At 43.7% G+C, this 14,326-nt stretch overlaps 2 protein-coding genes and 1 long non-coding RNA gene across 3 annotated transcripts in view; 2 read left to right on the forward strand and 1 right to left on the reverse strand.

Moving 5' to 3' along the window:
- On the forward strand, positions 1-4,721 carry APOLD1 (apolipoprotein L domain containing 1). The gene is made up of 2 exons (XM_021552705.3): positions 1-178; positions 2,317-4,721. Exon 2 carries the CDS (start codon positions 2,322-2,324, stop codon positions 3,060-3,062), a length of 741 nt encoding a protein of 246 aa, XP_021408380.2. The 5' UTR covers positions 1-178; positions 2,317-2,321; the 3' UTR covers positions 3,063-4,721.
- A 1,475-nt stretch (positions 4,722-6,196) lies between these two features.
- On the forward strand, positions 6,197-14,322 carry DDX47 (DEAD-box helicase 47). Its single transcript, XM_021552744.3, has 12 exons — positions 6,197-6,296; positions 6,896-6,989; positions 8,467-8,655; positions 9,329-9,400; positions 9,884-10,002; positions 10,509-10,580; positions 10,700-10,816; positions 10,971-11,117; positions 11,415-11,552; positions 12,917-12,987; positions 13,500-13,629; positions 13,722-14,322. Exons 1-12 carry the CDS (start codon positions 6,210-6,212, stop codon positions 13,839-13,841), a joined length of 1,356 nt encoding a protein of 451 aa, XP_021408419.1. The 5' UTR covers positions 6,197-6,209; the 3' UTR covers positions 13,842-14,322.
- Positions 13,063-14,326, reverse strand: part of LOC110483098 (uncharacterized) — a 36,834-nt gene continuing 35,570 nt past the window's right edge. Inside the window, exon 4 of the long non-coding RNA XR_014952100.1 lies at positions 13,063-14,195. This is a non-coding gene — a long non-coding RNA (uncharacterized LOC110483098). The remainder of the gene's footprint in view (positions 14,196-14,326) is intronic.

Here is a 14,326-nt window from a genome sequence, read left to right on the forward strand (position 1 = left end):
CCACAGGTCACTTTCAAGTGTGTCACATCCTTCTGCACAAGGGAGAACAGGAAATGGCAAACTCCCAGTATGAGGCAAAGCATTCCCATCGCAGCAATTGGTCCACAGGAGCTATAAATTGGTCTCCTCCAGAAACAGATCAAAATTTGTCTTCTGGGAGGGTGGCTGGAAACTGAAGGTAAGTTTGAACCAATAATTTTTTTAGTGTCTCTGAGTACTCTATTAGGAAACTGTTTGCAGGCTTTGGACTCATGTATACCTTTAGTGTTGGGGAGATTTTTCTCTAAAAGCAGGAGTTGGATTTTTTTTCCTTTCTGCTGTCATTAATCAATGTGAAAAGATTTGCATCACTACATGGCCTATGCTATACAATGAATGATAGTTCTAATAATTCAGTGAGATAGTTGCTGTTATTATCTGAGACAGTTCTCAGCAAGTAAATCTTCAGAACAAATTGTTAAGAGGCTACAAGAATTAGCATATTTAATGATCATCATATTGATCTGTTGTTAAGTTATTGGTGATATGCTCATTGTCCATTTCAGTGCTGGTATCCATTTAGACTAGTGTTAGTCCTTGTGCTTCCAGCTTTATTTCTAATTATAGTGTAAAAATAATAGGACACAGGCTCCAGTTAAGAGAAGCACAATGTACTAAGTGATTCAAATGACCTAAGGACACCAAGAGAGACTGGGGACATTTCCTGAAGGGCATGGGGGGCATCTTAAAGGTGTGAGATGAATTAGGACAAGCCAGCAAAAGGGGGAAAGATTGCAGTGAGAATTATTTATTAATACACTTACAGATGGAAAAACTATGGTACAAAGTTTTCTCCTTCTGCAACATGAGGATTCTGCAGAATGAAGCCCCAGGGATCCTAACTACATAGTGTGACTTTATGAGGGACCAGGCACCTTCAGTTCCCACAGTACAGAAGACTTAGAAGTGAAAAGGTAACAGCAGCAGTGCAGAGTTTTTTTAGTGACAGGGTCTTTCTGCTACAGAGACTCCTTTTGTCTGTGAGGGCATTATGGGCTCCAAACAGCTTCTCAGCTCCATGGCTGGACCTTGCTAGGTGCAGAGGCAGCACAGCTGTGTGCACAATGCAGTATTGTGAAGAACCAAAACTCTGCTTTCACCAGACAATCAGCTACACCACTCCTGTTGGCTCTGTTGTCTCAGCTTCCCTGTAAGCAAGATTGAAGTTGCTGGCTTCCTTTGTAGAGAATTTTGCAGCCCTACAGCAACCTGAAAATATTTATTGGAACATTTCCTTCTGCACTTGTGGCAATGAACAGAGACAGCAAACAGAGATTGTCTAGCACAGAAACACTGAAGATTCATCTTCAAGAAGCAAAGCCTCTCCTGCTATTTTGCCAGGGGAGGTTTTCCAGACCCAGCAGTTTTCAAGCCTTTTCTATTCACAGGCCTCTGTATTTCCCATTTCCCCAACTGCCAGGGAGTGCACACTAAAAATGGGCCTGCTTTTCTGATGTGCTCTTCACAATGCATTTAAACAAGGTTCAGAGGCCTCCCTGACACTGTAACTGGGTATTTATGACCACAGGTTGGACTAAGCACCACAGAACAATAGTTCCCATCTTTATTCATACACTGACACCAGGTTATAATAGGAAAAAAAATGCTGCAGGGCCTTGAGTTGCTGAAGCTTAAAGAAAGGAAGGATGTTCACAATACCCGTCCAAGGCATTAATAAGCTCCTCACCTCCTATATGGAAAATCCAGACATAGTCCCCACTCAGCAGCTTCCCTCTGTCCTCCTTTAACAGGAAATCACCCCTAAACAAAAACCTGGGATGGTGGCTTTCACCTCCTTGGAGTCTGACCTTTCTTGTGAAAGATGTCCTTTTGAATCCCATCAGATTACAGATTGGTTCTGGGGACAACAGATTAGTTCTGGCAGCATTGCTCTTCTGGGTGCTGAGTCACCTAATCTAAAGGGAATTCTGTGCCCAGGGTTTCAAAAGACCTTTTGTGTCTTCACAGAGATAATGGTAGCAGCACCTCTGACCCCAGTCCCTAGGATATTTTAGTCTTTGCAGGGATTAAGAAAAACATTTTAAAGTTTTGCTGTCTGAAAGTTACAATGGAATATGTAATTAAATATACACATTCACATAGGTATGCGTGTGTACGTGAGTGTGTATGTGTGTACAGATGGAAAAACCTTCTTGTAGCTGGGTTGAAGCAACAAAAATTTGGCTGGATGCCATCCCTGAAATGGGATAAGGATAAGCATGTCTCATGGTGCTTTTTTACACAAATCCCAACCCAGACTTTTCTTTCTCTGGACAGAAGCCATGGAGAGGAGCAGTGCTGCCTTTCCACCGACACCAGACCCCACGCACCACTTCCACGTAGCCCTGCTGGATCAGAGACGGAGGCTGCGTGGCCAAATTGCTCACCTTCACAAGGCAGCTCGGAAACTCAACAAGCTCCGCAAGAGGTCCCTGATTGCCAATGTCAGCGGGAGCACCCTGACCGCTGCCGGAGCAGTCACAGCCATCCTGGGGCTGTCCCTGAGCCCGGCGACACTGGGAGCATCTCTGCTGGCATCGGCTGTGGGTCTGGGCCTGGCCACGGCAGGGGGGGCTGTCAGCATCACTTCTGACCTTTCCTCAGTGCTCTGCAATTCCCGGGAGGTGAGGAAGGTGCAGGAAATTGCAATGACTTGTCGGAAACAGATGAGGGAAATACTCGGCTGCTTGGAGTTTCTTCGCCGGGGGCAGGGCCCGGGCGACCCTACACTGCGCCAGTCAGAGAAGAGGGCATCCATCTCGCTCTACAACTCCGTCTGCTTCATGGTCTTCTGCGGCTCCCAGAGCTTCCTCGTGCCCGAATACACAAAGGAGGTCACTAAAGTAAGCCAGGCTGTGCTGAAGGCCAAAATCCAGAAGCTGGCTGACAACCTGGAGACCTGCACCAGGGCAATGGATGAAGTTTGTGATCTTCTTGAGTCCAGAACAGAGCTTTCCCCATGTACGAGGAGACTCAGCTTGGATGCTAAAACCACTGCCGAGATCCTGAGACCGTCCAGCTGAAACAGCGTTCGGCCCATATTAAAACTGGGTTTGGAGACATTACATTATTAACTGTGACCATTAGCACTGCTACCTGTTGTTTTACAGTTCATGGTGCTGATGCTGTGAGGCAGACATTCTGCAGACCCCTTTTCCCCAGCCATCTTCACTGCTCTGCTTCCTCAAGGCAGCAAAAATAAGTAGGTCAGGAGGCAGATGAAATACCTGATGCTGACTGAACCTGGTTTGTAAACAACTTACGAATCTGTGTGTGGTACAAGGGCTGGAGTACCCTAAAAAAGCCAGCAGCTGCCAATTTCCAGTAGAGTACAATCCCATTACCAAGGTACATCTGGAAAGGCTGTAGAAAGAAGCAGCTCCAGATATGACAGACTGTACGGATAGTTCACCATCCCAGGGTGAAATAGCAGGCCCAGAATTTATCTGTTTGGAGAAACCTCTCCAGACTGAGACCTGTGATGTTTGTATTCTATTTATTTACATAGAATGATTTTAAGCTTATGATATTGTATTTAAGAGTGTGTATATATATATTATTTTTAAAGGAGGCCTCTGTTCCAAAGGAAAACTGTTGTTTTTTAGAGTAAAAGCAAGTCTGTAGCATGTGAGAGCAAGTTACCTGTTATTTTGCTGTGAGGGAGGGCAAATCCCTGTAGGTAAAGGAAAGCATGACCTGAATGCTGATAGTAATAAAATAGGTGAAACACAGTCAAACAGTGACAATAGAATTTAGGAGCCAAAACAGAGAGAAGAAGAGTGACCCTGAGTCTGCCTCAGGGCATTGGTGGAAGGAAGCAGTTACATCTCCTGGGAAGGGTAGGTTGGTTACTGGTCTGAGCTGGAGCCCCGTGATGGGAGCACACTGGAGAGGTGGAGGTGCCACTCTCCATGCAGTCAAGCAGCCTGTGAGACCCACAGTGGATCATCTGTGAGGGGTGAGGCAGCACTCATGGAAAGCTACACATACTCCTAGAAAGGCTTCCCCCAGAAGGCTTCATGTTAGTGAAATACATGCGGGTACCAATATTCAGGAGGGGTAGAGAGGAGTAGGATGATTCAGTGGCAGAACTCCTACAAAGCAGGAGCAAGGACTGGGACCCTATTTCAAGTGATTGTTCTGCTAAATATGCCCTTTGTAATTTTGAGCCATCAGTACCTCAGTTCCCTGTCTAAAAATGGGGATAGTAGCATTTCCCTACCTCACAAGAATGTGTCTGGGATCATCCCACTCAGAAGTGCCCAAGTATGGTGATGATGGGGATCATGTCAGTACCTGAAAGAGGTACAAGGAAGAAACCCTGAAACTAGCTTGAGGCAACTAGAAGAGTTAATGCAGAGGTAATTCCCTCCACAAGCATGCCCCAGTGGATAAGGGAAACTTCCCTGTGCAGGCACAAATCCAAATGATCAGAAAAACCTACTCTGTAATTCTGCAACACTGACCAAATTCTTAGGGAGGGCAGTACTCCATGTCACAAAGCTTGAATCCTTGTCCTTTTTGTCTCTTCTTTTCATGATATCAATATTTGTTTTAATATGTTGTAGGAACAATAAAAGCTCTGGTTCTCCAGAGTGGGACTCAAATGCTTTTGATATCCATGTCTGTTTGAACAGAAATGAACAAGTACACTGCTGATTTGAATAAATGAATATGAAGCACTTTTGTGTCAGTGTCTCTGCACTCCTGGAGGTGGTGTGATTGAACACATTGTCCATCTCATCTCATTATGTACCCTTTATGAAATAGCTGTTATATCTGCACTAAAATTCATCTGCTGGGGATGCTGTCACCCTGCCCCTGCTAAAGACTGTAACATGCAGTAGTGCTAGGAGCATATTTGTTTAAAGCCAGGTTTAAAAGCCTTGGAGTGACAATTTCGAAATCGAGTATAATCTGCAGTGTCCTGTGCTGAAAAGCACAAAAAAGTAATTACTACCTAGAAGATGTATATTTATTTTATCATGCATGAATGCTCCCTACAGCAGTTTAGGACAGGAGAAAACTTTAATTCAAATACATCTATTGACAATAGGGAATTACACAAACTGGGATTTCACCAGAATAGAGTTGCTCCACCCTGCTCCCCACTAAAACAGCACCATATTATGTGGGCAAGGAATTCAGTAAAGAATCACAAGCAGTGACTTCCTGTCACATCCCTGACTCCATTTCCTGAGGCATCCTAGTGACCCATACAGGGGTTCATGTCTACGTGCTGGACAGGCTTAACCTTTAGCAATCATGATAAACAGCAAGCTGATGGCTCAGACTGCTATAATTTTTGAAACATGGTAACAACGATCATCTACACAGGGTAGGGTTTTTTTTATTTTGGGGTGGTTTTTTTTGTTTGTTTGTTTTTTTTTATCATTGCTCCTGAGCACAGTGGGATGCAGTGGTTTCATTTTTCCTCCTGCCCATGAATTGTTTCAGGTTTCCTCTTCTTTCCCTGTCACGCAGAGAGTTCATTTGTATTTCTCTCACTTTCCTCATTGTTCTGGGCGCAGAGGAAATGCCACGCTTGGAATCCAGGGACAGATGCTGAAGTGTATCAGCATTTCCACTGAGAGCACGCCCAGACAGACTTCCCAGAGAGAGATGGTAAAAAATTTAATAATTCATACTTCAAAAATTCATACTAACAATTATAAACAGGAAACTATGTGCAACAATGACAGCTCTTTTCTCTCTTCCCATCACTATTGCTTCAATATGTGTCATACCAACATATCCGAAGCACTTAATTTGTTCTTTATACACATTGTGGATGTAAGTTGATACACATTTTGCCTTTTTGTGCCTAGCCAGCTCGTTTTGCCTGTTCTTTCACAGCTATAGAAGGTACGAACGGGGAGCAGCATCAAGCACTGCCTACGCGGCGCAGCGCCGAGAGCAGGCCTGAGGCGCGGCCGCTCGGGGTACCGCCGGGCGGGCAGACGGGCAGGCTCTCCCACAGCCAGTCCAGGGTGCCCTTGTCCCGGGACAGGCGGCTGGAGACCCGCAGCTCCCTTCCCCGGACACCTCTCGGGGCTGAGGGAGAGCCCGCCGCCCCCCTCGGCTCCCTCCGGAACTACAAATCCCGTCGCGCCCAGGGAGAACTACAGCTCCCAGCGTGCTCTGCGCCGCGCCGGGAGGGGACGGCCAAGATGGCGGCGGGAGAGGAGGAAGGGTCGGCGGCGGAGCCGGAGCAGGAGCCGGCGGCGGAGGAGCAGCCGCGGAGCTTCAAGGACTTGGTGAGGCTGGGCCGGAGCCGCTTCTGCCCCCGGTGCTCGCTGCCCTGTCCCGAGAAGCAGCGTCCCGCTCGCCGCGCGCGGATGAGGCCGGGAGCTGCCGGCCTGCCCGCGGGGCAGACACGTGCGGCGCTCGGCGGCCGTGCCGGGCCGGGCGGGAGCTGCGGGCACTCGGCCGCTGCCCCGCCGGGGTTGGCATTGCTGCTCCCTTCGCCGCTCCGCACCCGGCCGCCGCTGTCTTCAAGTTGTCTTAACTTGACATGGTGTTTTTTGTTTTCTATGTTCATATGGTCACCCCTGAGGTGAGGAGATAGATGTGTGTGAGGAGGGAAGTTGCTTGTGTAAATAAGGGTACAACCGACCATATTCTTCCTGTGACAGTCATCTCTAATAGATTTTGAACAAATCCGATGAAATTACTGATAGAAGTGGGCATCGCTGTGAGCAGCCTGCCCTTTCAGAGATGCACTGGGGTCTTCGTGGGGTTTGTCTATGCTAGAGACAAATTGGCTCTGTTGCATCATGTATTTAATCTAACTCTGATTTAATTTACGTGTTTTTGGTGATGTGTGTTTCCCTTTTCTCTCGTCACTAATGTCCAGGGAGTGACAGATGTCCTGTGTGAAGCTTGTGACCAGTTAGGATGGAAGGTGCCAACGAAGATCCAAATTGAAGCTATTCCAGTGGCTCTCCAAGGTGAGCACTGTACTTCTTTGATCCTGAACTGGGGCCTGCTCCAGGAGCTCTATGTGAATGAATTTTCCAGAGTGAGAAGGATCAGGATGAGTGTGTCCCAACTTTTTCATTGTTGATTATCTCTGTCTAGAAGTAGTTTCCATATTCATTCTCTGCCCTTCCCAGGTGGAGCTTGGAATAGTAGTTTATCCTATAACACTGTCTGCAGTCACAACTTTCAATTGAGTACAAGCACTGTTCCTTGAGTGCTCACTCCTGTTGTGTAGTTCTGACACTCCATATTAAATAGAATTCTTATTAATCATTTGACTGCTAGTCCACATTGATCATTTTGTTCCTGAAATACTCAGGGATACACAGGAAGCTTCCAATAGATTTTGGACTGTGCTGCTTCCGATAGAGATCTACAGAGTGTGTTTGTGTGTGTGTGACTGAAAGTGAAGATGCCTTGACTGACTCCTTAGTGTGTATAATTTGCTTTGCGTGAGCAGGCAACTCTTTGAAAGTACATTTCTCAAGTGAGTAATAAACCAAACCACAGTGACTTTCTGTAAGCATTCTGGAATTACAGAAAAAAAATTAATTACTGAATTCAGCAGACATTTCTGCCTCTAGAATTTTTATAAACAAACAGCCCCCACCAAAACAGCCTCAAGGAGGAAAGGAACAACATAGTGTCAGAATGGGAACAAACTTTCAGTTTCTGCTCTGTCCTAGCATTTAACTTTTGTCAGACTCTTTTACTACACATATAAGATTCTCCTGGGGGGGAAAAAACCACAGAGGTAAGACTGCATGCCTGAGAAATTGTTTCCAGTGTAAGGTATGTTGACACCATGTTCTTCTCGGCTGCATGAGCTTAGGAGGTCATAATGGATTCTATTGATGAATTTCACCCTGTTGCCTGCATTGTTTTGGGACAAAAAACTTTCTGTCCTACCTTTCCTACTGAAGGAACTGGTTTATATTACTCTGTTAATCAATAGCACAATTGTGCCATGTGAAATGTGAGCTTGGTAGTGCTGTTGTCTATAGTTTGTGTAACTGAAGTTGCAAACACCACAGTCTGTTTCCTTATAAGCCAGTAAACAGACAACATTTGGACTAGAATAGTGAGATAGAGTCATTAAGCTGTAAACTGATGTCAGATTTGAGACTTTATAAAGTACAACTTATTTTGAACCTAAGTATTGTATGAAACCCTGTATATTAACAGAAGTTTAACTAGAAAATTGACTATTGAGACTGTAATAGTTGTAAAAATAAAATCACAGTCTAAAAATGCTTCAGAGAGATTCTGAAATTCTTTGGTTTGGCCCTTTGTGGGGGTTTTTTGGTTTTTGTTTTTTTTTGCCTTCTGTGTATCTGCCTTTTTTTCTGTCTTTAGGGAATTCTTGTGTTTAGTTGCACAGTGCTTTAAAGTCTTCTTTTTTTGTTCTGAATGTATAATAGTTTTTTGTCCCCTTGCTCCTCGCAGGCAGAGACGTCATTGGACTGGCAGAAACTGGCTCTGGAAAAACAGGAGCCTTTGCTTTGCCAATTCTTCAAGCACTGCTGGAAACACCTCAGCGATTATTTGCTCTTGTCCTCACACCAACAAGGGAGCTGGCCTTTCAAATCTCAGAGCAGTTTGAAGCTCTTGGGTCCTCCATCGGTGTTCAAACCAGTAAGTAGCTCTCATGGTATTGGACCAGCTTTTCTGAAGACAAGTTTGTCAGCTTGAGATTGCAAAGATGAAAATAGAGGATTTGAATGAGGGGTTGAACAAAATGTAAAGAAAGCTTATGCTGCTGGAAGACAGAGATCTGATATCAGGTTTGAGAAAAAAGGACCATATGATCTTTCCTTATGGAGTGGTCTGCAGCTCTTCTGCATTCTATGTCTAAATAGTTAAAGGTGGAAGTAGAAGAGGATGTTCTCAGTAGTGGGTTTGTGTCCAGTGAAATTACGTAGAGCTCCCTCCTATGGTGTGATGTAGTTTAATCTTCCTTTCAGACTGTCGGTATTGATTCTTTAGGTAATCTCTCAAAAAAAGCTTTGTGGGTATTTTTAGAATTCCTAGATTTTTTACAGCCAAGTTAAACTGCGAGGAATAGGTTCTGCCTGTAGCTCTGCAGCTGTGAAAATAAAATACTTGTGGCCAGTAAGGAATTAATTGCATGGCTTAAGAAGCCTAGGAAGTTCAGATAGGCTAAAATAAAGTAAATTCTCATAAAAATAAGTAGCTTTTCATTTGTACAGAATTGCTGTAGGTGGTGGGCAGTTGGAGTAGACACTGCAGTGCCAGGGGAGGGCTGGTGCTACACTGAGGGATTCACTCCTCTCTCTTTGTCCTGCAGCGGTTATTGTGGGTGGAATTGACACGATGTCTCAGTCTCTGGCCTTAGCCAAGAAACCACATGTTATAATTGGTAAGTTGATGTGCTGAGGATGTGGAGTTTGAATATTATGAAACTGCAGCTAACCAAAGAAAGGAGAGTACATCTTTAATTTGTTTTTTGTCCCAAGCTCTGAGTACTGGCTTGTTAAATTTTCTAAAGTATCCACCAGTAACTGTTGTTATAAGCTCATTCCAAAACATTCTTGCTAGACCTAGAGTGTTTTTGGCTTTTTTCATTCTCCTCAAGTATTTAAAATGCTGGTCTCATCCTTCTCAGTACAGCTTGTCTACAGTCTTTTTAGTGTCACTTATTTTTAGAACATTCTTCAAAGAGTCTGACTCCATTAGCCTTATTTCAAAACACTCTCTGAAGATACCCTGTAAAAGAGTTATTCCCACAAAGTAATCTTTACTTTTCTTGGGCAAAGAATCCCATTTCTGTAATGGACAGCTGTCTTGCCTGTTTGGATCTTTTCCTTTTGTTCTAAATTTGCTCTCCTTATGCTGTTGGTAGCAACCCCTGGCCGTCTAGTTGATCATCTGGAGAACACAAAGGGCTTCAACTTACGAGCTCTGAAGTTCCTAGTGATGGATGAGGCTGACCGGATTCTTAACATGGATTTTGAGACAGAGGTAGGGATCTGCTGAAAGACGAGTTTGGAAGGCCAGATGAGTCCCTTTAAAATCGTTTCATACAGGCACATAGTAAACACTGAGCTGTTCTGCAGAAATTAGTAGCAAATTGTAACTAAGATCTAATAATTACACAAAAGTCTGTGGTGGGATTAGAACATGGCAGAGCTCTGCAGAGCACTGCCAAGAAAGTAGGAGGCACTTTGTCTCTGAAATCCACTGGTGTCTCTGGAGTGCCTGATGTAGAATGTAGTTAGTGTAGAAAACAATCACACATTCCTGCAGAAATGTTGCCTGATATTTGCACTGTTGGACTTTTGAAGTTCACACTGCCTAATTGTCAACAAGATACCAGCCTACACCTTCCCTTTAGAAGATAAAAAATTTGTTCCTACTGTATGCTTACACATGCATTATTCCTCATGTGGATGATCTTTATATTTGTGGAGGCTTGTGTCCTGCTTGCTTGTAGTATTTAGTATTTCCATTTCCTTATTTTTTTACAGGTGGATAAGATATTAAAAGTGATTCCTCGAGACAGGAAGACATTCCTCTTTTCTGCCACCATGACCAAGAAGGTGGGAGCAGACTAATCTGTTTTAGCTCTCCTTCCATCAGGCTAGCCTCTTGACTAGACTGTATTAATACAACTTTCTGACAAGATCTCTGTCCAGATAAATTTCATTGATCTTACCAGGTTCAAAAACTCCAGCGTGCTGCTCTGAAGAATCCTGTTAAATGTGCTGTTTCTTCCAAGTATCAGACAGTTGAAAAACTACAGCAGTACTACATTTTCATCCCCTCCAAATTCAAGGTAATGGCACTTCTGTCTCTTCTCTCTTATTGTCTTTTCTTGTTCCCACATCTGTCCAATATTTTGTCATTTTCTAAGTCCTAGACTTAATGTTGCACATGTGATTATCTCTGGCTTTTTTTTTTTTTTAATTCTCTCTCTTGTTTCTTTACAGGACAGCTACCTGGTTTATATCTTGAATGAACTGGCTGGTAACTCTTTCATGATATTCTGTAGTACATGTAACAATACTCAGAGGACTGCTTTACTGCTCCGCAACCTGGGGTTCACTGCCATTCCCCTGCACGGGCAGATGAGTCAGGTATGGGCATGAACCCACAGAACAGAGTAGGCAAGGGGCCTGGGGCTTGGGAAATGGGCTGCACCACACAGAGTTGCACCTGCCTTGCAGGAGGAGTATTCACAGTTAGTGGACTGGACTGATCATACAAATTTGCCTAACATGAATGCTGCCACTGATTCTGTAATACTTGAAAAAATAAATTAGAGAAGTGAAATTTTTTGACTAGTTTCTCACCAGTTCTTTTGTGCCAGTATTTTAACAAGAGCTAACTAGAATGAATGTTATTCTCTCATTCCCTTTTCATCCTTTTTCCAGAATAAACGTTTGGGCTCTCTAAACAAGTTCAAGGCAAAGGCACGTTCTATTCTGCTGGCTACTGATGTTGCGAGCAGAGGTCTGGACATCCCACATGTGGATGTGGTGATAAACTTCGATATTCCTACACACTCTAAGGTAAGCCTGTCTGTGTCCCAGCTGAGAGCTTCTGGTCACTGGGAGCAGATAGACAAAGGAACGGAGAATCTTTCCTCTGTTCTGCTGGCTGGAAGCCTGATTCATGATTCTGTACACTGAAAGGTGTAGTTCAGCCTCTGCTATTGAGTTGGTATCTCTGTTTGTATGGTCTCACGGCCTGGGTTGTAGAAGTGATCCTGTAAGTGAAGAGGGGAAGTAAGGAACGCTCTGTGTGTTTGCATTTCTGCTCAGGCTGTATGTTTTGCCTTTTTATATTAAAGAGCTTTGAAAATAATTTTAATGTATTACTAGTTTCATGTAGTCATTTCCGTGTCCATGATGCAGGTCTGCCTTCATATTTTATGTTTAAAAAAGAAAAGATTCTCTGATTATGACATTCAGCAAGCATTTAGTTAAAAAAGGTGTCCTTAATATGTCTCGTCTTCATATCACAAAAGTACCGCAAAAGGAAAAGGAAGTAAGTTACCAACTCTATGTATGGAAAGTATGGGACTATCTCAGTTATATGACAGTGTTGCCAGCTTAGTTCCAGAAAGCATACCATTAACCTGCACTTCAGGAATTGCTATTGTTGCTTACAGTGATTAAAATACTGTGCCTTGCAAACAGCAGAAAGTGTGGTAGGTCTTTTGAAGACATTCCTTTTGTAATGGCACGAAAGTAAGAAAAAAAAAATGGTGGGGGCAGCAGCTTGAATGGTGTTATTGTGGTCTTTGTGCTTTTCTCTCTCATCTAACCCATAGAACATATCCTTTCTTACAATCCTCTCTCTGCAAATCCTCTATGAAGAAGGGAGTATTTTAATTCCATAATGTAGTATGAAACCTGGAGAACAGCCTAGAACCATATTGACCAAAGATGTTTGATAGATCAGACTCTTCTAAATAAATTATTCTCAATCATCCTCTCTTTCATCCTGCTTGCCAGGTTTAAGTCTGCTTGTCAGAGAGTTTCTCTGGAAGATGCACTATGCAGAGCACTAGAGCCCAAGACTCAAAATGCAGGCATGGGGTCACTGTGAATATTAGCTTTCCAAGGAAGTGAGAGTGAATTCTTGGCAAGGGTCATGTATTGCAACTTTTATCCTGCAGTCTGGAATAATTGGATTTGGTCTTCCTATTTAGAAAGAGAGAATTCAAATGTTAAAACTGAAGCTGTGCCTCCACTTAGGCCTCTTCTCAAAATCTGGTGCTGCACACCCTCCTGAGCATTTAATGCTGGCAGTATGTTCTTGACCTTCTCTTGTTCTTTCCTGAATAGCAAATATATAGGCTGATTTGCCATAAGATCCGTTCCATGTTTGGAGAAAATATATTATTGCTTATCACGAAAATTCTTTCCAGGATTACATTCATCGTGTTGGGAGAACAGCTCGAGCTGGGAGATCTGGCAAATCTATCACCTTTGTCACACAGTAAGTGATAAAACATAACAGACTTACTCTTTCCAGCTGTGTTTCAGAGCAGAAAATATCTGACCTTATCCTGGGTGAGAATAAAATACTGCTTTTCATTTTGAAGTGCCAGTTGGTTTTATTTAGTTAAAGGGGAGAGAATTCAAAGTCCAGGGTGGGGAGGGAGGAAAGTCTAGAAAAATTCTAGAAGCAGGCATTCATTGAGCAGAGCAGTTTATAACCAGACTATACAATATATTTATATATTTTTAAAATATATAATGCAGGTTTAAGTAACTTTGAGGGTGTTTTATAAACACTGAAGTATCTGCCTAAAAAGAAAATCTGTACCAAATACTTCTGAACTGAGATGAGCTGAATAAATCGGAGAAGCCATGCCAAATGGCTTGTGAGACCATCAGCTCAAACTAACAGTATCTGTGGGCTGGAGGTAAGGACTGAAGTCTGTGAGTGGTGACAGCTGAGCCCTTCTCAGGAGGGCTGATTCAAGCTGGTGTCTTATCTTTCCTCAGGTATGATGTAGAGCTGTTCCAGCGCATTGAACACCTGATTGGCAAGAAGCTGCCAGCATTCCCCATGCAAGAGGAAGAAGTTATGATGCTGACAGAGCGTGTAGCTGAGGCCCAGAGGCTTGCTCGAATGGTGGGTGCTGGCTTTTTGACCCTGTCCTTGCTGTTGTAGTCTAAATTTCTTCAGGTGCCAGACTCTGGGTCAAACTGTTGCTTGCATTGCAGGAGCTGCGGGAGCAGGGAGAGAAGAAGCGATCTCGGAACGATGATGATGACACAGAAGAGGCTATTGGTGTCAGGAATAAGGTGGCAGGAGGGAAAAAGAAGAAAAGGAAAGCCTTCTAGTTTGGTATTTGAACAGACCTTTTTATTTTCCCTCTTGATGGCTATCTGAGCTATCAAAAACAGTCTACCAAGCCATCGCCAGTGGATTTTTTTTCAGAACTACATATGAAATTTGGCAATCCCTGAGGAAAAAACCCACTTTTCTTCTTCACCAGCTACAGACTGAGCTTGGCCAATGTTGGTACCATGGTACCAGTTTTCCTTTCAGAGACACCATCAGACCATCACGTCTGGCCTAGAAGCAGCTGTGGTCTGGCCCTGCTCATTCACTATGAAGTGCAGTGTGAGTGCATCTTTTGCGCTGCTGCAGCCCGTCCTACTGTCCAATCTCACTGAGCGTATCTGGAGTCAGATCTGTCAGAAGAAAGAGAAAATAGTTAAAAAGAAGTGACTGAATTTTCACAGCACAGCTGTGATGGCCTTGCCTTGGTGATGTGTTACATTGAGAACTCAAAATATATTTTGCTTAATTTTAACACTACCTG

The sequence above is a fragment of the Lonchura striata genome, chromosome 1A, assembly GCF_050655825.1.
Source record: "Lonchura striata isolate lonStrDom1 chromosome 1A, ASM5065582v1, whole genome shotgun sequence".
NCBI lineage: Eukaryota > Metazoa > Chordata > Aves > Passeriformes > Estrildidae > Lonchura > Lonchura striata.